We start from the raw sequence: 26,926 nt of genomic DNA, 5'->3' as shown, positions 1-26,926 counted from the left end.
TGCTACATTTTCCTCTGTTGCTATTTTCTGTCTTTTTATTCTTTCTACTCTATTATGTGCCAGTCTCTGTGTTGTTTACTCGTCTCTCTCAGCAATACCCACATGCTAAACTTCAGTCAGTGTCTAGCAGCCATTGGCAGAGATCCGCAGGTTCCCCATGGCCTTACTGCTCCACGGTTCTTTAATATTGTGATTAATTATATTTAATTGGGACCAGTTAATCTCTCCCCCCATACTTGTGTTGTGCTGCTTAAAATGAGTGGTTTGTATCAAATTGGAAATCTGAAAAATGTGGAGTTTGAACTGTTACTTTTAAAGTTTTTATTTCTTCTCCAATTTTATTTGTTCTCCTGATGGTGCTGCCTGGGCTTTGGTACTGCAGGTGCCAGGTGACTTTCTGTACCTTTACTAAGGTGCCATTTGTCATGTGAGCACAGGTAGATGACTCCCAGTAGGCTATTCAGCTTGGGGAGCATCACAGCTGTCCCCGATGTGGGCTTTAAACCACTGTATAGAACGAAAAGTGGAAACTGGCTGATTTTTTCCCCCCTCTAGTTTGGTGCACAGAGGTTATTTGTAGCAGCTGCCATCAACCAAATGAGCACAGTCTGCAGATCGAATCAGTTCCCAACTGGACGGTGCATTTAACAGCTGTGACATTGGGGCACTTATGGTTTGAAGGTGCAGAGAGATAATTCCAGATACAGAAGCTTACCTCATGAAAGAATATTGTGACTCAGCTGAGGAAACAGTGTAAAGAAAATGCAAACACTGCCGGCTAATGATCTTTAAAAGAAAATTGTTCAAACGTTTTCACTCCTCAGAGAGGATTGCATAGTCATATTATTGAGGCTCTGCAAGCAGCAACAGGAACTGAAAATGTTTCCACAACAACTGCTGTCCGGGAGCAGCATGGAAAAGATGAATCGCACCATGGGTAAGAACTTTGGTTTTCATGTTGGAGAATATTGTAGTTTAAAGCCATTCTAAAATCCATTTAATGTCATTTGAAAATTGAAAGGCTTCTTGCCTCATACCCTTATGATGCTTACTGCTGGCTGTTTGATCTAGCCCTGTAAGGGCTATCGTTTTATGCCCTAGGGCGATTACCTGTGACCTTTCCCCAACTCAGACCAAACACAGTGTTATACATTGAGAATCACAACAGATTGTAATAAATTTTAATTTTAAAAAGTACTACTTTTCTTAAATTTGACTTGTATTAGACCGCAACAAAATTAATTATTCAAGCGTGCACCTTGTTCATATTTTTTCTATTTGACTATATTGAGAGGTTGTTTCTCAATTGTGTTCTGGAACCAAAGGCGAGATTAGGACTTGCTTATGCGGCGAGTTGTTGAGATCTGAATGCACAGTCTGAAAGGGTTGTAGAAAATGCAATAACTTTCAAAGAAAATTGGATAAATATTTGCAAGGAGAAATTTGAAGGGCTATGGGGCAAGAGCAGTGAAATAGGACTTTTTAAAATTCTTTTCATGGGATGTGGGCGTCACTGGCTAGGTCAACATTTTTATTGCCCATCCCTAATTGAATAACTCATCTAAAGAGCCAGCACAGACACGATGGGCTGAATGACCTTCTGTGTTGTATCATTTTTCAATATTAATAGGGAAAATTAGATTCCCTCTGACAGGGGATTCTGCATTCATTATATTCATTTCATGTCATACATGCGTTAGGATAGGTCCCTTGATAGTGACAAGGGTCAGACCACAGACTGAGCCCCCTAACTCTACCATAAAGCATAACATCGGGCTAGGTATTTTTCCCTTCATCATCTCCCAATGACATAGGCTGCAAGGTTTGCAGTGGTCAGTAAGTGACCTTGATGAAACCAGGCTTGAGGTGCCAATCGTTTAACCCAAATGCTGTGAGTGTATCAAGATCAAAAGAGTGTGAGCTTTGGGCTGGTTCAGTTAAGGAGCTAGACCCTCATCTGTTCAAATCCCAGCTCGCGCTGACTAGGTAAAAGCTGCTTTTATGTTGCACCAGACCTGCAATAGGAGGGCCAGCTCCCAGGCATAATCCAAAAGTAAACTTGGTGCAATTCTTTTAGGTGGGTGACCAGGGTCACATCTAGGCCATATTTATTACACAATGAACATCACTAAAACAGATGATCTGGTCATTTATCTCAGTTCTGTTTGTGGGACTCTGCTCTATACAGATTGCTTTGGGACATTCTGAGGTCATTAAAGGCACTAAAGAGCCAATTGCTTTGCTGATATCTTCAGGATCATCTTTCTTATGATGTAAAGTGCCTTTACAACAACAATTTATTGCAATTATGAAGCACCTTTAATAGTCATAAAACATCCTAAAGACACTGAGCCAAAGGAGATATTAGAATAATCAAGGGATGCCTTACAAGAGAAGAAGGAAGTAGAGAAGAGCTCTCGAAAGGGATTTTCAGAACTTGGGGTTTAGCCAACTAATCCTGTAATATCAATGCTGGGACTATTCACAGATAAGGGCATGTTATCTGCTTGTGTTTTCCAAAGCAAAATTATTTTACTTCCTCTTTAAATTGAATATCTGTCAATATAGTTCATTGGATAGACTAGGTAGCTTTGATTAATGTGCTAAGTGTTTGGAATATTGATCTGAAGAACCCAAGCATAATCTACAATGTTCCATTCTATGTGAAGATGCAAGTCTCCAGATGCAGTCGTGTGGCCACAGAGTGTGGAGCAGGTCAGAAGAATGGCTAGAATCTGTTTCGAGAACAATATCCCTATCATCCCTTTTGGTACAAGCACAGGGCTGGAAGGAGGAGTTCTTGCCATGAAGGTAGATGCAGTTATGTTGTTTATTAAAAAAAAATCAGTTTCTTTCCCCTTTCAGGTATATGGTAGCTCATGAAGCCCCGATGTGGTATTATTTGATTGGTAAACATTAAGGGCAGAATTTTACTGTCGGTAAGCAGGGCCCACTTGCCAACGCGTAAAATGATGCGGGATGACGTTGGCCGGAACTCCCAACGTCATCCCGCCAAATTTAAATTTTCAGGAAGGCGGGGGTGCAGCAAAATCAGCTGTGTGCCTGCCGACCTGTCAATGGCCACTTGATGCCATTGACAGGATCAATTAATCAATTAAAGGTCCTGCCCATCCAACCTTAAGGTTGGAGGGCAGGCCAGGAGCCCAGGCGGGCAATAGAAAAAACATGAAACCTCATCCAGTGGCGGGATGAGGTTTCATGTAGGGTTTTAAAAATTGTAATAAAAGTTCTTCTGTAAATTATAAACATGTCCCAACTCATGTAACATTGTCACATGAAGGGACATGTAAGAGAATTTTTTTTTTCTTCTATTTTTAATAATTTTAGAAGTCCAGGCAATCTCCCTGAGGCTGCACTTAGCCTCAGGGAGATGAGTGTGCTCTTTTGTGCACATGCGCGAAAGAGCACACTCTAGATTTTAGGGATTACCCCCCGCCCGCACAGGGAGCACATAGCACTTACCTGCAGATGTCACGCTGGCAGTGTGACCCCGATGGTGGCGTCGATTGGCTCCGCACCCGCCCGCCCGACCAACAAACGGGAAATTCTGCCCTAAGTCTTTGTTTCTTTCTGGATAGTTTAGGTGCTAAAGGGCATTCAAGGGAGGCCAAGATGGGGCCTTGAGCTGCAATGCTGGCGAGCTAGTGTTAGGAATGCCGGCCAGAGAATTGTTAAGGGGGCTGATTGCCACTGAGTTTGCCAGTTAGCTTTCATTAAAGAGGTAGCGTTGCATTTTGACAGATAACATGAACTAATGCCCTAACAGCCAGCTGAATGGGAGGAAGGACAGTGTTTTGTTGAGGATGTTGAGTTCTTACTTAACTTGCAATGTTCACTTGCTGCTGAAGGTTTGAATTGGACATACAAAACACCTTGGGAGACCTTCTTGGACACTTTGCCAAGGCTTCACCAACACACTTATCAACATTTGTTCCAGAAATTCTCTGAAAGGAGAAAGTGAGTGCTATACTACTTTACCATATTGGACACTTTATAGGAATCAGTAGGAGAATGGGAATGCTTGATCATGGCCAATTTGCTCAGAATCACCTTAGATCTGCAGGAGGAGGCCAGGCAGAGCAGCACCAGCTTCTGCAGGACAGAGGGAGAGGAGGCAAGGATTTCATCTGGAGCTCCTCCACCAAGACCTCCAGTGCCGCATCTTAGAACCTGTGTGCCTTCTTCTTTGGTCCCTGAGCAATCCTGAAATGTGCCATTATGCACTCCTGTGGAAATGCTGCGTGGAATCCACATATATTGCTGCATGGAAAGTGCTTTAAATCAGGACCTGAGTGCTAAACTTCCAGCTGTCTGTTTTAGTACCTCCAGACAAGTTCAATTTAAGGTAAACAGCAATTAAGCCCAAAATTGTATGTTAAAACCAGACTTTCAAACAGACACAGCTCCCATTTAGAGCCTGTTTCCACCCTTCCAACCAAATAAGCCCCTAACTAAAAATATAATTTCATTATAGAATTCCACAGAACCATTTTAGCTCCATTATTGGTCCTTAATTGTTGAATTGTAAGATTTATTTCCAATTCTAATAGTTTTCTAACATTAATGAGTACAATAGTGTAGTGGTTATGTTACTCAGCTAGTAATCCATTGAACATGGGTGGAATTTTACAGCCCCCTACCCCAGGAGAGGGGAGAGGACTGCCAGCCAAGGCGGCGGATAGTGGGGGGCACTGGTGAAATTAAGTGCCATGGTGGTAGTGTCTGCCCGTCGCCTCCCCGCTTCCAGTGGTATTTTATTAATGGCCATTTAAGGGGCCCCTCCTACTCCCACTGATATTTTACCAGCAGCAGGAGATGTTCATGCCACATGACATTTGCGGGTTCAAAGGGGTGTTGTGCCCTGTTCAGGCACCCAGTAGAGGATCCCACCCCATGGTTCTACCCCACCGCCTGTTCCCAGCCACTGAGCCATTTAAATGATAAGGTGCCACGTCAAAGGTTATTGCAGAAAATAACAGCTCATGGTGTAAGAGATAATATATTGGCATGGCTGGCTAACAGAAAATAGAAGGTAGCCATAAATGGGTCATTTTCTGGTTGGCAGGATGTAATGAGTGGTGTGCCACAGGGATCAGTGCTGGGGTCACAACTTTTTACAATTTATATAAATGACTTGGATGAAGGGGCCAGAAGGTACAGATGCTAGATTTGCTGACGGCACAAAGATGGATAACAAAGTAAGCTGTGAGGATGTAAGGAGGCTACAAAGTGACATATATTGGTTAATTGAGTGGGCAACGACCTGGCAAATGGAGTATAATGTGGGCAAATGTGAAATTGTCCACTTTGGTTAGAAGAATAAAAAAGAAGCTTATTATCTAAATGGTGAGATATTGCAGAGATCTGAAATTCAGAGGGATCTGGGTGTCCTAGTGCATGAATCACGAAAGGTTAGTATGAAGGTACAGCAGGTAATTAGGAAAGCTAATAGAATGTTATTGTTTATTGTGAGGGGGATTGGATACAAAAGTAGGGAGTTTATGCTTCGGTGGTGAGACCACATCTGGAGTATAGTGTACAGTATTGGTCTCCTTATTTAAGGAAAGATGTAAATGCATTGGAAGCAGTTCAGAGAAGGTTTACTAGATTAATACCTGGAATGGGCGGTTTGTCTTATGGGGAAAGGTGGGGTTGGACAGATTAGGCTTGTACCCACTGGAATTTAGAAGAGTAAGAAGTGACTTGATTGAAACCTTTAAGAGCCTGTAGGGTCTTGACAGGGTGAATGTGGAGAGGATGTTTCCCCTTGTGGGAGAATCTAGAACTGGGGCTCATGGTTTAAAAATAAGAGGTCACTCATTTAAGACAGAATTGAGGATATCTTTTTTCTTTCAGAGGGTCGTGAGTCTTTGGAACTCTCCTCTAAAGGCAGTAGAAACAGAATTTTTGAATATTTTTAAGGCAGAGCTAGATAGATTCTTGATAAGCAAGGAGGTGAAAGGGTATCAAGTGTAGGCGGGAGGTTGCAGTCAGATCAGCCATAATATTATTGAATAGCAGAACAGTTTTGAAGGTGCGTATGTAACTTCCTAACAGTTATAAAATTGGCGCAGGGTGACCCAGCCAAGTGGAGGTGGGCTTGCCCTGCCTATCCATCCAGGAGTGGGGCTGCAGCCTCAGCATAAAATTCAGCCCCAGGAGTTCAAAACCCATTGTTGCTGTTTGAAAATTGGAATGCAATTTAAAAATACCTGCAATTGAAATAAAAACTGGTATCTTAACTCTCACCATGAAGCTGTCAGAATGTTGTAAAAACCCAACTGGTTGATTAATGTTCTTCATTACTTTTCATTACCCTTATTCAGTCTGCTCTATATATGACTCTAGTAGCACATTAATGTTGGCTACTGTGTTTCCTGCATAACACTTCAAAATGTTCTGGCTGGAAAGTGCTTTGGGATGTCCTGAAGTTGCAAAAGGTGCTGTATAAATGCGTGGTCTTTTTTGTTTGTCTCAGATCTTCTAGGCTTTAGAGCAGTGCTGGGTATATGATGACTTATACATCAGATCAGTTGTCTGATACACCAATTCCTTTCAAAGGATGTGCACAGTTTATCTTACGACAGACTTTACTTTACCTCTGAAAGGAGATGCCAACCACAGGGATGGTTTCAAATTTCTCTCTGACTTTTCTTCTCAATGTAATCGAAGCAAACCTTTGCAGTACATGACTAATGATTATACAGAGCCAGGACTGAGGACTGTATGGACCCCAGGGCTGAGGACTGTACGGACCCTGGAGTGAGGGTCATGGGACCAATTGATATGATCAGAGTTGTTGAAGGAACCAGAATTAAGTTTCTGAATGTCTCCTGCTACAATGAGCTAGCTGCATGTTCATTGTTTTGTTCAGATAGGTTTCCACAAAAGATGTAAAGTGTACTTACCCAAGCATTAGTAATCTCAGCTTTACACAATGCCCAGCTAAAATAAAGCTTACAAGTATTGTGTTGTGCTACGTAATTAACTTACAAGTGAAGAGACTTTCAGTTGGGGATTTAACATGAATTAACCAGGATCATGCTGAATAATCTGATACCAGTACATTAAACGTTCCATTGAATCATAGGCTGTAACCTGAAGGCAAGCTTCCCTGAAGATCTCAGCTTTAGAAATGATCAGGTTTATGTGGTCCTAAGCCATTATGCACTGAATTACATCTAACTGTTCGAGTCAGATTCACAACCAGGTGAATCCTAAGTGAACCCATGCTGGTTGTACATGAGATGCAAGAAGCTAGATGGATATTCAGAAGTGTTCAAATTCAAAGCCATGTCCCTGCTGAATGGAGATGTTAGGTTTAAGCATTGAGGGGCTCTATGGGATTCTTTTGTCCCTTAGTCAGATGTCTTGTCATTTCAAAAAAGATGCACCTGTCACTGAAAAATGACCCATTACAATAATAACATTATTCAGTTGTCAGGAGCAGCTTTATTTTGATAAACACTTTAAAACAAAATTTTAAAAATCTCTGCTGTCCTTTCCCCCTATTCTCAGTGCCTTCCATTTTCTAGTTTTAGTTTTTTCATTCTATTTTATTATGTATTTTTTCTTACTTCATTCTTGTAACTTAAGCTTACCTGATTTTTAACCATTTTAGATCTAGCTTCAAATCTTACATTTGGTCCCAGAAATGGTTATTGTCTGTATTAAACAGGCCAATAAAATATTTTACATAACCACATAGCAGCTAACATTGCATGGTTAAAATTATTTCATGATTATGAACAAAGGAAGAGGAGTAGGACATTCAGCCCTCAAGCCTTTTTTGCCATTCAGTTAGAATATGGTTCATCTGCCCCTCAACACCATTTACCCCTTATCCCAAAATACCATACCAAATCTATCAATCCCAGTCTTGAAAACTTAAGTTGTCTCAACATCCACAGATTTTTAGGAGAAAGTTCCAGATTTCCATTACAATTTACACGGAAAACTATTTCCTACTTTCACTCCTAAATGATCTCGCTCTAATTTTAAGATTTAATTCTGTCGCTTGCTCTGGATTTCCCCCACCAAACCTCAGTTTGATCACCCTCTCATCCTGCTAAACACAGGAGAATACAAACCAAGTTTGTGCGATCTGTTCTCATAATTTAACCCTTTGAGTGCTGGCATTATTATAGTGAATCTACACTGTAGGACCTCCAAGGCCAACATCTGTTTCCTAAGGTGTGGTGCCCAAAAGTGAAGACAGTACTGAAAATGGGGCTGTGTATAACCATCGAATCTCAGCCTCACTTTTGTATTCCAACCTCCTTGAGATAAAGACCGACATCCCATTAGCCTTTTTGATTACTTTTTGTACGTGTGCATTCAGTTTAGTGATTTATGTACCTGAACACCTTTGCATACAGTCAAGTTGTCAGCTTCTTTCCCAACAGACACTAGGAATTGGAAACAAAACAATCAGCTCTCTTCCTGCCCTCAGCACTAGTCAACACTCTGTAACCATAGCAACTCAGTCTTGGTTTCCACTCTTTGTAAAATTACTGCTTAAATGGATCCTAAATTGAACTCAATTATATTCAATAAATAAAAAAACTTACACTTTCCTTGTTGCATCTCCATAAATTACTGAATAAAATGCATTTGGTCCTATATGCGGTCTCCACTGAATGAAAATAAAATGAATCCTATGCACGTTGTAATCCTAAGGTAAAGGTTTCCAGAATTTCCCGGTGCCTCAATGTAGTTAGTACTGACCAATCATTCAGCATATCACTTGCTGCTCCATCTTGTACAAAAAGAATTCCCCTCTGACACCAGGACAATAATTTCCCCCAGAATAAGTCAGTTTATTTCAAATTTTTGAGGAAATAAAATGAAATGACAACATGTAAATCACATAAACAGGATATTTTATCAGTCATCAGTAATAACACGCTTGTAATGAGAGCCAGTGGGTCGTCTCCCTGGATTAAATTTCATATTCAGAGCTTGCTATGCAAGTGGGGGACGGCAGTGTAGTGGTTGTGTTTTTGAACCAGCATAGTGGTGATCAAACTCACATAAACCTTCCAGGGGGCCCATGATGCAGGGATAGCCCAAGCATAGGTGACATTGGCAACCATCAAGGGTGCTGTAGTCAAGAGTAAGCGAATGAGTGGTACTCAGAGGCATGCTCCACTTCCCCCAGTGTTCCTGCTCTTTCCGTGCTCCTGCTCTCCACATGCTTCTGCTCTCATCGTAGTGTGTTTCCCCATTGCTCCTGATCTCCTCTTGTTCTCCTTGTGCTTTCTTTTTGCTCTTCTCTCTCTGTGCTCCAGGTCACTCTGTGCCCCTTGCAAGATAAGGCAGGATCTAATAAATATAAGAAAGCTGCTAACCAAACACATGATATGCAACCCTTTCATATTTTGAGTATTATATATTATTATCATTTATATGGGTGGGATGGGGCTTCTGTGATTACTAATCTGTTTGAAAAGAGATCCTTCAGCCCCAAAAAATTGAGAACCACTGAACGAGTAATGTAGAGATATAAACAGGAAATGCTGAAATTACTTAACAGGTCAGGCAGTATCTGGAAAAAGAAACTGAGTCAACCTTCTGGGTCAATGACTTTTTCAATGCCATGTCTATGATATTTCTTTAGAATTGGAAGGAGTTAGAGGAGGGAAATGGGATAGGAACTAAAGGGAAGATGGTGCAAAGCAAAAGTGGGTGAGGACGTAACTGGGCAAATAAAGAAATAAAACATGTCGAGATGAGCTGGAGATGGCTTTGGCAGAATCCTCATCAGCAGCTGCCACCTGGAAAGATGGGGAGCAGAGGTTACAACCTGAAATTGTTAAACTCAGTGTTGAGTCCGGAAGTTTGTCAAGTACTCGATCAAAAGATGAGGTACTATTTCTTACCCCTGCATTTTCATTGGAATATTGTACAAGGCTGAGGTTGAATAGCAGAGCAATGGAGAATTAAAATGACAGATGATGGGAAGCTCAAGGCCTCACCTGTGGACTGGACAGAGGTGCTCAGCAGAGTGGTCACCCAATTTGCATTTTGTTTTCCTAATGTAGAGCAGACCTCATTGTGAGCAGTGAGTACAGTACTTAAAAAAAATTGAAAGAAGTACATGTAAACCACTGTTTCAACTGGAAGGAGTGTTTGGGCCCCCCTGGGTCTGCGTTGCATGGGAAGGTGCTGTTGGAAGGGGGTTGAGTGTTGGGACTGATGGAAGAACGGAATAGGGACTTGCAGAATATTGAAAGGTGGGTGGGGGGAAATGTATGTTTAATGGTGGCATCATGCTGGCAGTCGGGAGGAGGGTACATTGAATGCAAAGGAAAATGAGATGGAAGGTAAGAACAAGAGGAACCCTACTGTGGTTCTGGGAGAGAGCGGGCAAGGGGCGAGACCAAGTGTGTGAGAAATGGGACAGATAAGGGAGCCCTGTCGATGGGGCAGGGGAATCCTCAGTTGAGGGAACAGGAAAACATAGCAGACCTGCTGATGTGGATAGTGGCATCAGAACAAATGTTGCGCTTCTCCTGCCACCGATGCTGCAAACCTGCAGAGTATTTTGAACTCTCTCTGCTCATGGTTTCAATTTCCATCACATGTTGTATTTCACCTTTGCAGTTGTAATCCAGGGGCCTTAATCCGTGAGCTCAAATGCTAGTTATAGATTTAGAATTCACTTTCTAAAATCTGGAACTATCGCGCTGGTATCAGTAGTGACCAATGCAGCTAAGATTGCTGTAAAAAAAAAAACCCAACTCAACCACGTCCCTTAGATATGGAAACCTAAGGGCACAAACATACTGGACAATGGATTAAGCCAGCATTCAGAAAGCCCAATTCACTTTCGGAGCATCATGAACTGGCCAGACGAGATTGGTGACCAGGTTTGGGCATCAGTTCTGGATTTAACACAGATTAATTTTTCCGGTGTAAGCAAGGCTTTTAGGCTGCTCACCTTATGTCCATGTTAACTACTATTCATGAATATAGGGTGGGACGGTATGCAACGTAAACCACTCCTGTCACCTCATAGTTCTGAATGCAGAGGTGGCACCAGGCTCAAGGAGGTGGCGCACTGAAGGTTAAAGGTGTTAATCTGGCCATTCCTTTCTGGATTCTTACGAGTGGGTGTTACTTTCTCATCAGGGAGGAGTGTGCTTTGACCTCACAAAGATGGATAAAGTCGTGCAGCTGAACACAGTCGACTTTGATGTGACAGTTGAGCCAGGTGTCACCAGGAAAGGCCTCAATAACTACCTTCGAGGCAGTGGCCTCTGGTTTCCAGTTGGTAAGTCTGATGTAATTGGGCCCAAGAAACTGACGCTTAGGGTCTAGCAACATGGGCCACCAGTCCTTGCTGCCTTGTGTAGTTGATATCGATCTGTGGAACTGAGGGACATTCCAATGACCCCCCACACCCACCCACCCCATCCAGCCTCCCTTCTTCTACCCTTCATAAAATTTGTCTTGTGTATCCTGACTCACACCAAGTCCCATTCACCCATCACCTCTTCCTCACTGACCTACATTGGCTCCCAGCTCACCAACGCCTCAAATTTCAAATTCTCATCCTTGTTTTCAAATTCCCTCTATGGGTACCCGCCTCCCCCCCGCCCGCGGCTACCTCCCTATCTCTGTAATTTTTTCTGACCCTACAACCCTCTGAGATAGCTGCATCCTCCAATTCTAGCATCTTGTGCACCCCCAACTTCCATTCCCCCGCCATTTGTGGCCATGTCTTCAGTTGTCCTGGCGTTAAGCTCTGGAATTCTTTTCCTGAACCTCTCTGTCTCTCTCCCTCTCTCTCTCATTCCTTTAGACACTCCTTAATACCTGTCTCTTTGACCAAGCTTTTGGTCATCTTTTCTAATGTATCCTTCTTTGGCTTTAGCTCAGTGTCAGTTTATTTGTCCGATTGTGTTCCTGTGATATGTCTCAAGGTGTTTTATTATATTACAGGTGCTGGCTACATAAAAGCCAATTGTGGTTGAAAACAAATGAAAGTACCAATTTTTGAGTGATAACTAATATTTGTGTTAGTAGCGCGGAAGTGTTGTGTCTCCCATTTTAGCCAGATGGCATGTGAGATCAGTTGGAGAAAGGGAGGAGAGTTGGAACATTAAGAGCAGCATCAGCAGACACCCTTGGGGCGTGTGACATGGTCACTCTGTCTGAGGAGTTAACGCCTTGGTGCAATGGCACACGGTGTGATAAGCTGACCGTCGAGAATGGTGTGGGGAGAATTGAAATTAATGCTATTTATCAGAACTTTCATGATGTAAAATAAAATTGCCAATGTTTAAGGTAACCTGGAGGCGCAGCCAATGCCAAGGTATTTGTTGCTTGGCTTTTATGTCAAGTGGGGAGTGGTGTGCAGGGCGGAGAAGAGAAAAAGTTTCTTAAACATGGGTGAGGAAAGGAATATAAATCTGAGTAATCCTAGAATAGCACATCTTCCAAAAAAAATAGACTGTTGTTTGGATCAGACTAACTAGTGAAAATCTTGACTGAGCAGCACATCCTTCATGTTGATATTTGAAGAGTCTGATGCCACCTACAGGAAGCTGCACTTTCTTCGAACATTTGGGGCAGGATTTTCTGTCCTGCGGGCAGGCGCATGCCCGACCTGATCGGGCGTAAAATAGTGACATAGGGTGAGTGTCCTGACATCATCGCGCTCTCGTGCGATATTTCACTTGGCGGATACGTGTGAAATTCGGTGGCACGCCCGCTGACAATGAAAAGGTATCTTAAGGCCCTTAATCAATTAATTTAATCCTAATTTTCACTGCCCATCTAACCTTACAGTCGGCGGGCAGGCGAGTCGGCCAGGCGGACTTTTGATTTTCTAGCAAACCTCATCCACAGGCGGGATGAGGTTTCCACAATTAAATAAAAGATAAATATAAATTATTGGGCAGAATTTTCATTCTGTCAATGTCATTGTGAGTGAGTCCCATGCCGGGACATTCTTTTCAGATATTAAAAACCTTTGTTTTTGATTTTAAAATTTCAGTGCACGCTCCTCCACGCATCTGCAGACTTCAGTGCTCATGCTCCTCTCACCCCCACCCAGGCAGTGCTGAGGTTCTCAGTGCGCCTTTCACACTGGCTGACTGTTAATTGGCCAGCCAACGCGAAATGGTGTGCCATGCATCATTTAACACTTATTTAACATTGTTCCATTATTATGAGTTGCATTGTGTATTTTGCATCTGTGAATTCCTGTTTATATAAAGCGGGTATTTTCCATGGAACTTGATCCTATGTCATCGTTTGTGCTTGTGTCCATGAAATGTTGTCTCTCTTGACCTCTGTGTCATGTTTGGCAATTTCATCCTCCTCTCGCATGTCACCTCATGACCCACTTCCACTGTCTTCACTTGCTTCACTCTTGCCCATTCCAAAGTATCCAGTACATCTCCAGAAAAGGCTTCTTCTCCCACTCCACCAGTTATCTTGGTTCTTCTCCAAGCTTTCACTCTAGATCCTTGTCTATTTCTTGCTGACATGTTACCTCTTGGTGACATCACCCATAGGCCTGAGTTCACTGATGACACCCAGCTTTCCATCCACCGGCCTCAATGTCAGGACAACCACTTCTGACTGACTATTTGCCTGACATCAAGTTGTGGATGAGGCAAAGTTTTCTCCTGTTTAGTATCAGCAGGAGGACATCCACATACTGAAATCCTCAACTTTGCCTTCACCTTCGGTCTTGACTTCACCAGTGCTTCCTGTTCTCCTGAACTCAAATGTCACCATCCTACCCTGCTCTGTTGTAGTCATCATTGGTCTTATCCTCCAAAATCTCCAATGTTTACTGTTTTAACACTTTGAATTCAGAATCCTTTAACAAATCCCGCCATGGTCTTCCCCAGCTATATGTTTTCTTCTCCAGTTCTACATGACTTTGCAAACCCTCCACTCTTCTACACCTGGTCTTCTCGTCCAACTCTTATCTGATCCACTATTGATGCTAGAGCCTCCAATCATCTGGGGTCAATGCTATGGAGCACCGTCCCAGTGGTAGCATCTTGTCTCTGAATCAGAACATAGTAGGTTCCCACTTGAGACATGAGTATGCAAGCCTGGCTAACACTAGTACGCTACTGATGGAGTGCTGTACTGTTGGAGGTGCTACCTTCAGATTAGATGTTAACCGAAATGTCTGCGCTCTCAAAGGATGTAAAAGATTCCACAGCACTACTCAAAGAAGACTGGAAGAACTTTCCCAGTGTCTTGAACTCTCCCTCAAATAACTTTAAAGAAGGTTATCTCATTTGCAGGGCTATGGAGAAAGAACACAGAAGTGGGAATAATTGGATAACTTTTTTAACTCTTTTGGAGTCAAACAGTTAAACTAAATTAACAAAATGAAGGATAAAGTAAACACAGCCCCTAAATTAGGATAGCTTTAAAACCAAAGACAAAGTTTAAAGAAAACTTACAAACATCAAACTAAAATGTGACAAAGGGGGTCAATAAAGCACCCCAGCCCCTGCGGTGCCTTTCGGGCACGGAAGGCCTCGACAGTGCCGGCAGACACTGCATGCTCCCTTTCCAAGGACACCTGGCCACGAATGTAGATAACTCTTTTAAGACTCAGCATAGGCATGATGAGCTGAATGGCTTCCTTCAGTGCTGTAAGAACCTATGATCTCATTGTTGTGGGTAGGACCTTGTGTGCAAATCAACTGCAGCATTTTCCCACGTTATAATGGGTCAGGAAGCACTTCATCATACTTTGGGACATTGAGATTGCGAAAAGCGTGAATTCAAGTTCTTTGTTGACATGGTACCGTGTGCCAGTCCTTACAAAAGACCACATCCCTGTCCTACAATGAGCACCGATACAGGAGACTGACTAGTAATTATAAAGGCATTCCAAAGTACATCTGACACCCTTCACTTTATACAAAAATAGTTCAACTATTTTAAGCAAGTACATGGAAAAAGAAAGCAGGCCAGTAGTCAGCCTTTAATAGACCTCAGAATGTAGCTGCTGACTATGTTTAGACCTTGTGGCCTTAAAAGAGACAGATCATATTACACAGAGCGTTACATTGTGTGTTATATAGTGTAATGTCACTGTCCTGTCCCAGTGTCAGCCCTGGCTGAGTTAGTAGTGCTCTCATTCCAGAATCAGGAAGTTGCTGGTTCATGTCCATCTCCAGGAAGTAAAACCTAGGGAGATGTTTCAGGATAGCTCTGAGAGAGAGCTACACTTTCAGAAGTGCCATCTTTCAGATGAGATGTTAAATGAGGTCCCCTCTGCCCTCTCAGATTGATGGAAAAGGTCTCATGGCACTAATTCAATGAAGAAATTACCCTGCCCATTCTTACAATCCTGTTCCTGGGAGCTTGCTGTGCACAAATTGGTTGCTTTGTTTCCAACATTATGATAGTGACTACACTTTGAGAAGTATTTCATTGTCGGGTGAAGAGCTTTGGAGCATCCTGAGGTGTTACATCAGTGCAAGTCTTCATTTGTTAAAATAAATTATCATCCTATCTACAATGTGTAAAGCTGCAGGAGATCTATTAGTACAGCCAGAAAAGCAATTTTAATTTAATACTAAACAAAATAAATTTCTTTACAAATGCCACACTCCTGTCATTACTGGGAAAAGCTACTAAATTATCTAGTTTTGTGAGAATTTTTTCCAAACACTGAGCAGATAGACTGCAGACATTGGGTATTTATGCAGCACATGGCTTTGGCCTGCTTAGTGTCCAAGAATTTACACTAGCTTATCTTTGTCATTATGGCACAGAAACTTTTACCAGCTGAGATTAATGACTGCTTTTATAAAAAAAACAAAATAATAAATCTCCCTTAACATTCCCTGCTCTTTTATTTCCGTGACTCAATCTCAGCCAGCATTAAATTATCTTCAAACTTGTAATCCTTTGAGAAATAAAAATGCAAAAGCCCTACTACCCTGCTGCCTGTTTAGTGTCAGAGAGGTAAATAATCTGTAGCCCAGGTCTGGTGTCAGAACATCACGCAGAGGCCAAAGCCAGCACAGACTGGGAAATAGATTAACGGCTTGAATTTTCATAATTAGAAACAGGAAAGCAGCTGCTGAAGAGGAACAAGTGAATTATAATTTATAAATTGTTTGGGAAATAAATAAGGGGTACGCTCAGTTTCCTGCTTAAGAAGTACAAATGGGAACGATAATACTTTCAAGGTACCTTATTTTAAAAATCACAAGCTCTGCAATTGTTCAAGTGCTGCAGGCTGGATCTGTCACCAGCAGTTTAAAGGACCACATCTGGAATAAACGCACCAGAGTCACCCTGCACCACTTTAAAGATAATCATTTATAATTGTGATATCTAGCTTATGACTATTGAAATTAAAGCTACAGGAATAATCAAGCCAGGGACACCTCAGCACATAGAACCCTAACATGTTGACTGTTGACAGCTTTAAGATGGGACCAGCTTTGCTTAGCCAGCACCAACAGCAACTTGCATTTATGCAGTGCCTTTAACATAGTAAAATTGCATAAAACACTTCACAGGAGCATTATCAAACAAAATTTGAGACTGGATCACTTACAGAGATATTAGGTCGGATGACCAAAAGCTTGGTCAAAGAGGTAGGCTTTAAGGAGCATCTTAAAAGAGGAAAGAGAGGAGGGTGAGTTTAGCCAGGGAACGCCAGAGCCTGGGCAGCTCAAGGCACGGCTACCCAATGGTGGAGCGATGGAATTTGGAGATGCACAGAAAGCCAGAATTGGAGGAGCACAGATCTTGGAGGGTTGTTGGGCTGGAGGAGGTTATAGAGATAGGGAGGGGCGAGGCCATGGGGGCATTTGAAAACAATGCTCTGAATTTTAAAACTGAAAACCACTGAAAAGTACCAATCTTGATTCAGCTACTGAACCTGGAGCCAATGTAGGTCAATGGGCACAGGCCTGATGGTTGAAGGGGCTTTGGTACACCTCCTGACTGGAACTCCATACAAAAGGAGGGATGAAGTTAAAATTATCGGGCAATGAGAAGTCTTCGGGTGACTCCAAAGCAGACTGTTATTTGTTTTACAGATCCAGGTGCAGACGCTTCCCTGTGCGGAATGGCTGCCACCAGTGCCTCAGGTACAAATGCAGTGCGGTATGGAACGATGAAGGAAAACGTGATAAACCTTGAGGTGGTTTTGGCAGACGGGAGGATAATGTACACAGCAGGACAGGAGCGAAGGTTTAGGTATCAAAAGCAGTTAATCCCTCAAATACCACTTCTTACAACTTTCAAAATACAATTTTATATTAGATTTTATAAAATATTATTAAATGGTTGCTCTTGGGGAGCTTTCGAACTTGCCAGTAGGAGAGAGATGTGTGGGTTGTAGCAACGTCTCATTTTTTGCCAATCTATCCCCTTAACCCTTACCTCCTCGCCAAAAGGTAGAACATTTTGTTTCTAAGTATCACTTGGGCATCAACCTTGGCTAAATTGGTCGTTCTCTCACCTCTGAGTTGAAGCCCAACTCCACATACATGAACACAATCTAGGTCAACATCCCAGCGCAGTACTGAGGGAGTGCTGCACTGTCTTTTGGATGAGACATTAAACTGAGGCCCTGTCTACCCTCTCAGGTGAACATAAGAGATCCCAATTCGATGAAGAATAGGGGAGCTTCTCCCCACACCACCCCCCACCCCCACCGGTGTCCTGGCCAATGCTTATCCCTGAAGCAACAGTTAAAATCAGTTAATCTGATCAGCTATTTCATTCCCGCTAGTGTGACTTTGCTGTTAGATCCTGCCTTTCCTACACTATACTAGTGGCTGCACTGTAAAAGCACCTCATCGGCTAAAAAGTGATTTGGGATTCCCTGAAGCCATGAAAGGTGCTATATAAATACAAGTGCTTACTTGTTTTACTTCAGCCAGTGACTGATCTGAGAATAGAACAAACTCATGTAAGTGAAGCACATGAGTTTCATGGTGAGTACTCACCCGACTCAAACCCATGACTTTCCCAGTACAGCTGGAATATTCAATCTGTGGACATGTTTGGTCAGCTTGGAGAAACATGACATTCAGTTAATGCACAGATAACACAATAATACTCTCTGCTACAGGAAGACATCTGCCGGTTACAACCTGACTAATCTCTTCATTGGGTCTGAAGGAACTCTGGGAATAATCACCAAGACGACGCTGCGTCTCTATGGAATTCCAGAAACCATGGTGTCTGCAGTCTGCTCATTTCCAACAGTGCAAGCAGCCGTGGATTGCACAGTGCAAATATTACAGTGTGGCATCCCAATAGCAAGGATAGGTAAGCCAACCGTTTAAAATATAATGTTATACCTTAAGTACCCACAGAAGAGTGGGAAGCAGAAGATGGGATCTAGTCAGATTGCTGTAGTATCACGATTACCAAATAAGTAGGGTGGATAAAGGTACAAATGAGTTACTTTGTCTTTCATCCTGGAGCGGTTTGACCCAGACATGGGTGCACTATGACCTGTATGCAGGTGAGGCACAAACTTGTACACTATTTTGGTATGACTTGTACATGAGCATGGTGCAATTTATACAATAGTGCAGTGTCACTTGTACATAGGTGAGGCTTGACTTGTACATGGGTAAGGAGTGACTTGTACATAGATATGTTGTGACTTGTACATGGGTGTGGTTTGATTTGTACACCGGTGCCGTTCAACTTGTACGCAGGTGAGGTATGACTTGTACACAGATGAGATATGATCCATGGGTGTGCTATGACCTGGATGCAAGTACAGGATGAGTGGCGAGCTCAGCATCCTTTACAGAGCGCTCAGCATCCTTTACAGAGCACAATTTTAATGCTCTACCTAATGAAGAGATTGGATTTTGAGTTGGATGTGACCAAATGTCTTTAGCTTTTGAATCCAAGATGTTAGTTAAAATGGAATCTACAAATAACGTGATACAGTTCTCCATTCACTGTCCCCTGAGCGATGTACCACCTTTGTTTCTTTGAATCAGACAGCAGGCAATTGAAGCAGCTTCACTTCCATTAACTAACCTGGTTCATATTGGGCCCTTCATTAATATGCAAAGTAACCCTGAGCTTTGCCTTTTTAAACACATACTGGAACCACCTTCTGTGCCAATGTGTCTCTCTCTCTCCATTGGCTCCTTTAACAACTTGTTTCGATATCAATTTACTTTTTAAATGAAATGTTATTTACAACAAAGTCACCAAATAATGTCTATTATTTTGATATATTATATTTCAAATTAAAAAGCAACAGGATCACTTCACTTTTATATAAAAGTAAAACAAACTCAGGAACAGAAAACTACCCCAGGCAGTGAACAGCAAATGATCTTCGCAAGGTGGGTTATTTTTTGCCAAGACTGTTGGACATGCTGGTTAATTTTGGCATTCAGAACAGCAACTGTGTTCAAACAATTAGACCACAACAACAACTTACATTAAAATAGCACCTTTAATGTACAAACGTTTGTTCCTCAGAGTTCCTGGACGATGTGATGATAGATGCCTGCAACAAGTACAACAATCTGAGTTATATGGTCTCACCAACATTATTCCTGGAATTTCACGGCACTGAAAAAAGTGTGGAAGAACAGATTCAGGCCACAGGTAGGCTCACAGTCTCTTTTAGAGACTTTCCTCTCTCTATCTCTTCCCACCCCCACTCCATTTGCGCAGTTGGGGGTTTTTTTTGGCAGAATAGACCCTGACGTAGCTCCATCATTTTATCACACTCACAAATCAGATAAGATCCGAAAAATATGTTGGCAACAATAAAGGGAGCCATGTTGGAAAATGAAGGGGAAACAACCATAAATGGCCTTTGAACACAAAGCAGAAATGGTGCCCATCTTTCTACATTGCATCTCATCAGAATCTCCATGCTGCCCATTCACATTGCATTTATATAGTAAGTTTTAATATTGATGTGAAGTGAGTTGTACTTAACATCAGTGTCCAGGAGCGGCTATGCAACAGTTCGCCTGCCATTGGGCCAGGACCGTGATTTCACGCTGGCTGGCTAATTAATGGCCAGCCAGCGTGAATCACGTGCTGAAATGCTCAGCGCTGCCTGGGTGTGGGAGGGAGGAGGGCGAGCGTGCAAGTGTGTGCGTGCGCGCAGGTGAGCTCATAGAAAGCTCCCTGAAGGCACAGCTGCCTCTGGGAGCTGAAGATTTTTCACATGACAAATCAAGTTTATAAAAAAAAGGAAAACGTCCCCTCATGTGACTCTGTCACATGAGCAGGGACATGTTGAAATCAGTTCCAAAAAGTTTTACTTTTAATTAACATCAGAAACCTCATCCCGCCCGTGGATGAGGTTTCCTCAAAAATCCAAAGGCCACTTGGCCTTTTTGCCCACCCACCAACCGTGAGGTTGGAATAGCAGGAAAAAATTCTATTTAATTAATTGATTAAAGGGCATAACAGCCCTCTCAATTGTTGACGGGCGTACTGCCAACTCCCGTGCACGCCTGCTGACCGAAATATTGCGGGAGTGTGAGATAACATCAGGACTCTCGCCCAGTGTCATATTTCACGCTTGTGCGTGTTGGGCCCACGCCCACACGCCGAACTGAAAATTCAACCCCTGGAGACATTAGTCTCATGTCACTTTTGCTGACGCTATGTGCTGTGGAAATTAAGTGCACTTTTTTGAAACCGACTTTTCCTCAGTTGCAAAGGTGAGAGAGCAGCAATCTCTGAAAACTTCCATTTCTAACTTGAAAGCAAAATACTGCGGATGCTGGAAATCTGAAACAAAAACAAAAAATGCTGGAAAAACTCAGCAGGTCTGACAGCATCTGTGGAGAGAAAGACAGAGAAATAGTTGCTGAAATACTCTTATCTTTCTCTCCACAGATGCTGTCAGACCTGCTGAGTTTTTCCAGCATTTTTTGTTTTTGTTTCATTTTCTAACTGTTGGTAGAAAGCTCTGCCCAGCTGTGTGTCCAGACACGCAGGGCTTTCTCATTAACAGATTGTTATAGAGTTGATCTTCCAGACAACTTTTCTTGGTGGACACATTTAACATTATTTACAAGACAGCAGCATCAAACTCTATACTTAAAAAAGTCGTCCCTCTTAGAGGTTCCCTGCACTGCTAACTCATTGGTTTACACAGATCATGTGATCTTACAACACAAGCTTATTCTTAAAGCTACAGTCCTACATTTATAGATCTATAATTACTCCACCGACACCCAAATTTCCAGCCATTGGGGAGCAAAGCAGTGTAAAGAGAGTACAATCCGGATGGGACCTGAAGTGCAGCTACTGCACTCAGATTGAGAGCTGCAGCAGAAATACACTCATCTCCCAATTGGAAAGTATAACATGAATCCTCCCTAATTCCCAAACATAATCGGGCAAAACTCTGGAATATTTATCAATTTCCACCTGAGTCTACTGCCCTCCAGCGACAATACTCTCCCCTCTCTGAACTCTGACCCCAGTGACACTGAAGTGCTGTGTCCTTGAAGCTGTTTGATTATCTCAGCCAATAGTTGCACCTATAGTTTTGAATCAGATTTCTAACCAAATATTTATTCAGATTTGTTTCTGAAGAAGTTAACTGGCACAGAACCTACTCTGGACAAATGACCAGAGTTAATAGGAAAAAGAATGAGAGATGAGATGAGAAGAATGTGTTTGGCGCAGTGAGTTGTAATGATTTGGGATGCATTGCTTGAAAGGGCAGTGGAAACAGACTCAATAATAACTTTCAAAAGGGAATTGGTTAAAAACTTGAAGGTCAAACTTTGCAGGGCTGTTGGGAAAGTATAGGGGAGTGGAATCTTTCTAAGAGCCAGCACAGATATGATGGGCTGAACGGCCTCCTTGTGCACTACATCATTCTGTGGTTCATAGGAACATAGGACCAGGAATGATCCATTCGGCCCCTTGAGCCTGTTCTGCCGTTCAATTAATCATGGCTGACCTGTACCTTACCCCATCTGCTTGCCTTGGTTCTGTAACCTTTAATATCTTTGCTTAACACTAAGCTGTATTTGTTAAAAAATTTCAATCATCCCAGACCCAACAGCCTTTTAGGGGAGAGAATTCCAAATTTCCATTACTCTTTTCATGAAGAAGTGCTTCCCAACATCACCTCTGAACAGCCTAGCTCTAATTTTTTTGATGATGCCTCCTTGTATGGATTTTGCCTCCAGACAAAATAGTTTCTACTTATCCAATTAAATCTTTTAATTATCTTAAACACTTCAATTAAACCACCCCTTAACCTTCTATGTTCAAGCAAATAGTCCATGCAACCGGTACTTATAATTGAAACGATTTTTTTTAGTCCTGGGATAATTCTGGTAAATCTGCACTATATTCCCTTCGAGGTTAATATATTTTTCCTGAGGAGTGGTGCCCAAAAATGAGTGCAGTACTCCAGCTGAGATCTAACCATGGATCTGTGTGCAGTACTCCAGCTAAGATCTAACTATGGATCTGAATGCAGTACTCCAGCTAAGATCTAACCATGGATCTGAGTGCAGTACTCCAGCTGGGGTCTAAGCATGTTTCTGAGTGCAGTACTCCAGCTGAGATCTAACCATGGATCTGATTGCATTACTCCAGCTGAGATGTAACCATGGATCTGAGTGCATACAGCAGCTAGGGTCTAATCATTGATCTGAGTGCTGTACAGCAGCTGGGGTCTAACCATGTATCTTAATGCATACAGCAGCTAGGTCTAACCATGGATATGAGTGCAGTACCTCCAGCTGAGATTTAACCATGGATCTGAGTGCAGTACACCAGCTGAGATCTAACCATGGATCTGACTGCATTACTCCAGCTGAGATCTAACCATGGATCTGAGTGCAGTACTCCAGCTGAGATTTAACCATGGATCTGAGTGCAGTACTCCAGCTGAGATCTAACCATGGATCTGAGTGCAGTACGCCAACTGGGGTCTAAACATGGATCTCAGTGTAGCATTCCAGCTGGGGTCTAACCATGGATCTTAATGCAGTACTCCAGCTGAGTTCTAACCAAGGATCTCAGTGCAGTACTCCAGCTGAGATCTAACCATGGATCTGAGTGCAGTACTCCAGCCAAGTTCTAACCAAGGATCTCAATGCAGTACTCCAGCTGAGATCTAACCATGGATCTGAGTGCAGTACACCAGCTGGGGTCTAACCATGGATCTGAGTGCAGTACTCCGCTGGGGTCTAACCATGGATCTGAGTGCAGTACTCCAGCTGGGGTCTAACTATGGATCTGAGTGCAGTAGTCCAACTGAGATCTAACCATTGGATCTGAGTGCAGTAGTTCACCTGGGATCGAACCATGTATCTGAATGCAGTACTCCAGCTGAGATCTAACCATGGATATGAGTGCAGTGCTCCAGCTTGGGTCTAACCATGGATCTGTGCAGTACTCCAGCTGGGGTCTAACCATGGATCTGAGTGCAGTACTCCAGCTGAGATGTAACCATGGATCTGAATGCAGTACTCCAGCTAAGATCTAACCATGGATCTGAGTGCAGTACTCCAGCTGGGGTCTAAGCATGTTTCTGAGTGCAGTACTCCAGCTGAGATCTAACCATGGATCTGATTGCATTACTCCAGCTGAGATGTAACCATGGATCTGAGTGCATTACTCCAGCTGGAGTCTAACCATGTATCTGAGGGCATACAGCAGCTAGGGTCTAATCATGGATCTGAGTGCTGTACAGCAGCTGGGGTCTAACCATGTATCTTAGTGTATACAGCAGCTAGGTTTAACCATGGATCTGAGTGCAGTATTCCAGCTGAGATCTAACCATGGATCTGAGTGCAGTACGCCAACTGGGCTCTAACCATGGATCTGAGTGTAGCATTCCAGCTGGGGCCTAACCATGGATCTGAGTGCAGTATGCCAACTGGGGTCTAACCATGGATCTGAGTGCAGTACTCCAGCTGGGGTCTAACCACGGATCTGAGTGAAATACTCCAGCTGAGTTCTTACCATGGATCTGAGTGCAGTACTCCAGCTGAGATCTAACCATGGATCTGAGTGCAGTACTCCAGCTGCATTCCAACCATGGATCTGAGTGCAGTACTCCAGCTGGGGTCTAACCATGGATCTGAATGCAGTATTCCAGCTGGGGTCTAACCATGGATCTGAATGCAGTATTCCAGCTGGGGTCTAATCATGTATCTGAATGCAGTATTCCAGCTGGGGTCTAACCGTGGATCTGAGTGCAGTATTCCAGCTGAGGTCTAATCAGGGATCTGAATGCAGTACTCCAGCTGAGGTCTAACCATGGATCTGAGTGCAGTACTCCGCTGGGGTCTAATCATGGATCTGAATGCAGTACTCCAGCTGAGATCTAACCATGGATCTGAGTGCAGTAGTTCACCTGAGATCTAACCATGGATCTGAATGCAGTACTCCAGCTGAGATCTAACCATGGATATGAGTGCAGTACTCCAGCTGGGGTCTAACCATGGATCTGCGCAGTACTCCAGCTGAGGTTAACCATGGATCTGAGTGCAGTACTCCAGCTGGAGTCTAACCATATATCTGAGTGCATACAGCAGCTAGGGTCTAACCATGGATCTGAGTGCAGTACCCAAGCTGAGATTTAACCATGGATCTGAGTGCAGTACTCCAGCTGAGATTTAAGCATGGATCTGAGGGCAGTACTCCAGCTGAGATCTAACCATGGATCTGAGTGCAGTACGCCAACTGGGGTCTATCCATGGATCTGTGGGCAGTACTCCAGCTGAGGTCTAACCATGGATCTGAGTGCGGTACTCCAGCTGAGGTCTAACCATGGATCTGAGTGCAGATCTCCAGCTGGGGTCTAACCATTGATCTGAGTGAAGTATTCCAGCTGGGGACTAAGCATGGATCTGAGTGCAGTGCTCCAGCCGAGTTCTAACCAAGGATCTCAGTGCAGTACTCCAGCTGAGATCTAACCATGGATCTGAGTGCAGTACTCCAGCTGGGGTCTAACCATGGATCTGAATGCAGTACTCCAGCTGAGGTCTAACCATGGATCTGAGTGCAGGACTCCAGCTGGGGTCAAACCATGGATCTGAATGCAGTATTCCACCTGGGGTCTAACCATGGATCTGAATGCAGTATTCCTGCTGGGGACTAAACATAAATCTGAATCCAGTATTCCAGCTGTGCTCTAACCGTGGATCTGAGTGCAGTATTCCAGCTCAGTTCTAATCAGGGATCTGAGTGCAGTACTCCAGCTGGGGTCTAGCCATGGATCTGACTGCAGCACTCTTGCTCGGGTCTAACCATGAATCTGAGTGCTCTACTCCTGCTGGGGTTTAACCATGGATCTGAGTGCAGTACTCCAGCTGAGATCTAACCATGGATCTGAGTGCAGTACGCCAACTGGGGTCTATCCATGGATCTGTGGGCAGTACTCCAGCTGAGGTCTAACCATGGATCTGAGTGCGGTACTCTAGCTGAGGTCTAACCATGGATCTGAGTGCAGTACACCAGCTGGGGACTAAGCATGGATCTGAGTGCAGTGCTCCAGCCGAGTTCTAACCAAGGATCTGAGTGCAGTACTCCAGCTGAGATCTAACCATGGATCTGAGTGCAGTACTCCAGCTGAGATCTAACCATGGATCTGAGTGCAGTACTCCAGCTGAGATCTAGCCATGGATATGAGTGCAGTACTCCAGCTGAGGTTCAACCATGGATCTCAGTGCTGTACTCCAGCTGTGGTCTAACCATGGATCTGAGTGCTGTACTCCAGCTGCGCTCTAACCATAGATCTGAGAGCAGTATTCCAGCTGGGGTCTAACCATGGATCTGAGTGCAGTACTCCGCTGGGGTCTAATCATGGATCTGAATGCAGTACTCCAGCTGAGATCTAACCATGGATCTGAGTGCAGTACTCCAGCTGGGGTCTAACCATGGATCTGAATGCAGTACTCCAGCTGAGGTCTAACCATGGATCTGAGTGCAGGACTCCAGCTGGGGTCAAACCATGGATCTGAGTGCAGTACTCCAGCTGGGGTCCAACCATGGATCTGAGTGCAGTACTCCAGCTGAGATCTAACCAAGGATCTGAGTGCAGCAGTTCACCTGGGATCTAACCATGGAAATGAATGCAGTACTCCAGCTGAGATCTAACCATGGATCTGAATGCAGTATTCCAGCTGTGCTGTAGCCGTGGATCTGAGTGCAGTATTCCAGCTCAGGTCTAATCAGGGATCTGAGTGCAGTACTCCAGCTGGGGTCTAACCATGGATCTGACTGCAGCACTCTTGCTCGGGTCTAACCATGAATCTGAGTGCTCTACTCCTGCTGGGGTTTAACCATGGATCTGAGTGCAGTACTCCAGCTGAGATCTAACCATGGATATGAGTGCAGTACTCCAGCTTGGGTCTAACCATGGATCTGATTGCAGTACTCCAGCTGAGATGTAACCATGGATCTGAGTGCAGTACTCCAGCTGAGATCTAACCATGGATATGAGTGCAGTACTCCAGCTGGGGTCTAACCATGGATCTGCGCAGTATTCCAGCTGAGGTTAACCATGGATCTGAGTGCAGTACTCCAGCTGGAGTCTAACCGTATATCTGAGTGCATACAGCAGCTAGGGTCTAACCATGGATCGGAGTGCAGTAGTCCAGCTGCGATTTAACCATGGATCTGAGTGCAGTACTCCAGCTGAGACCTAACCATGGATCTGAGTGCAGTACTCCAGCTGAGATCTAACCATGGATCTGAATGCAGTGCTCCAGCTGAGATTTAACCATGGATCTGAGTGCAGTACTCCAGCTGAGATCTAACCATGGATCTGAGTGCAGTACTCTTGCTAGGGTCTAACCATGGATCTGAGTGTAGCATTCCAGCTGGGGTCTAACCATGGATCTGAGTGCAGTACACCAACTGGGGTCTATCCATGGATCTGACGGCAGTGCTCCAGCTGAGATCTAACCGT

General features: G+C 43.5%; 1 protein-coding gene across 1 annotated transcript in view; it reads left to right on the top strand.

Moving 5' to 3' along the window:
- Nucleotides 1-353: 353 nt before the first annotated feature.
- ldhd (lactate dehydrogenase D) overlaps nucleotides 354-26,926 on the top strand; it is a 314,359-nt gene continuing 287,786 nt past the window's right edge. Inside the window, exons 1-7 of the mRNA XM_041191670.1 lie at nucleotides 354-389; nucleotides 825-937; nucleotides 2,670-2,811; nucleotides 11,155-11,296; nucleotides 17,067-17,226; nucleotides 18,107-18,306; nucleotides 19,492-19,620. Of these exons, the coding sequence (XP_041047604.1) occupies nucleotides 354-389; nucleotides 825-937; nucleotides 2,670-2,811; nucleotides 11,155-11,296; nucleotides 17,067-17,226; nucleotides 18,107-18,306; nucleotides 19,492-19,620 (922 nt within the window). The remainder of the gene's footprint in view (nucleotides 390-824; nucleotides 938-2,669; nucleotides 2,812-11,154; nucleotides 11,297-17,066; nucleotides 17,227-18,106; nucleotides 18,307-19,491; nucleotides 19,621-26,926) is intronic.

The sequence above is a fragment of the Carcharodon carcharias genome, chromosome 7, assembly GCF_017639515.1.
Source record: "Carcharodon carcharias isolate sCarCar2 chromosome 7, sCarCar2.pri, whole genome shotgun sequence".
In the NCBI taxonomy this organism is placed as follows: domain Eukaryota; kingdom Metazoa; phylum Chordata; class Chondrichthyes; order Lamniformes; family Lamnidae; genus Carcharodon; species Carcharodon carcharias.
Note: the sequence above shows the minus strand (reverse complement) of the source record. Positions and strands in the feature narration are given on the sequence as shown.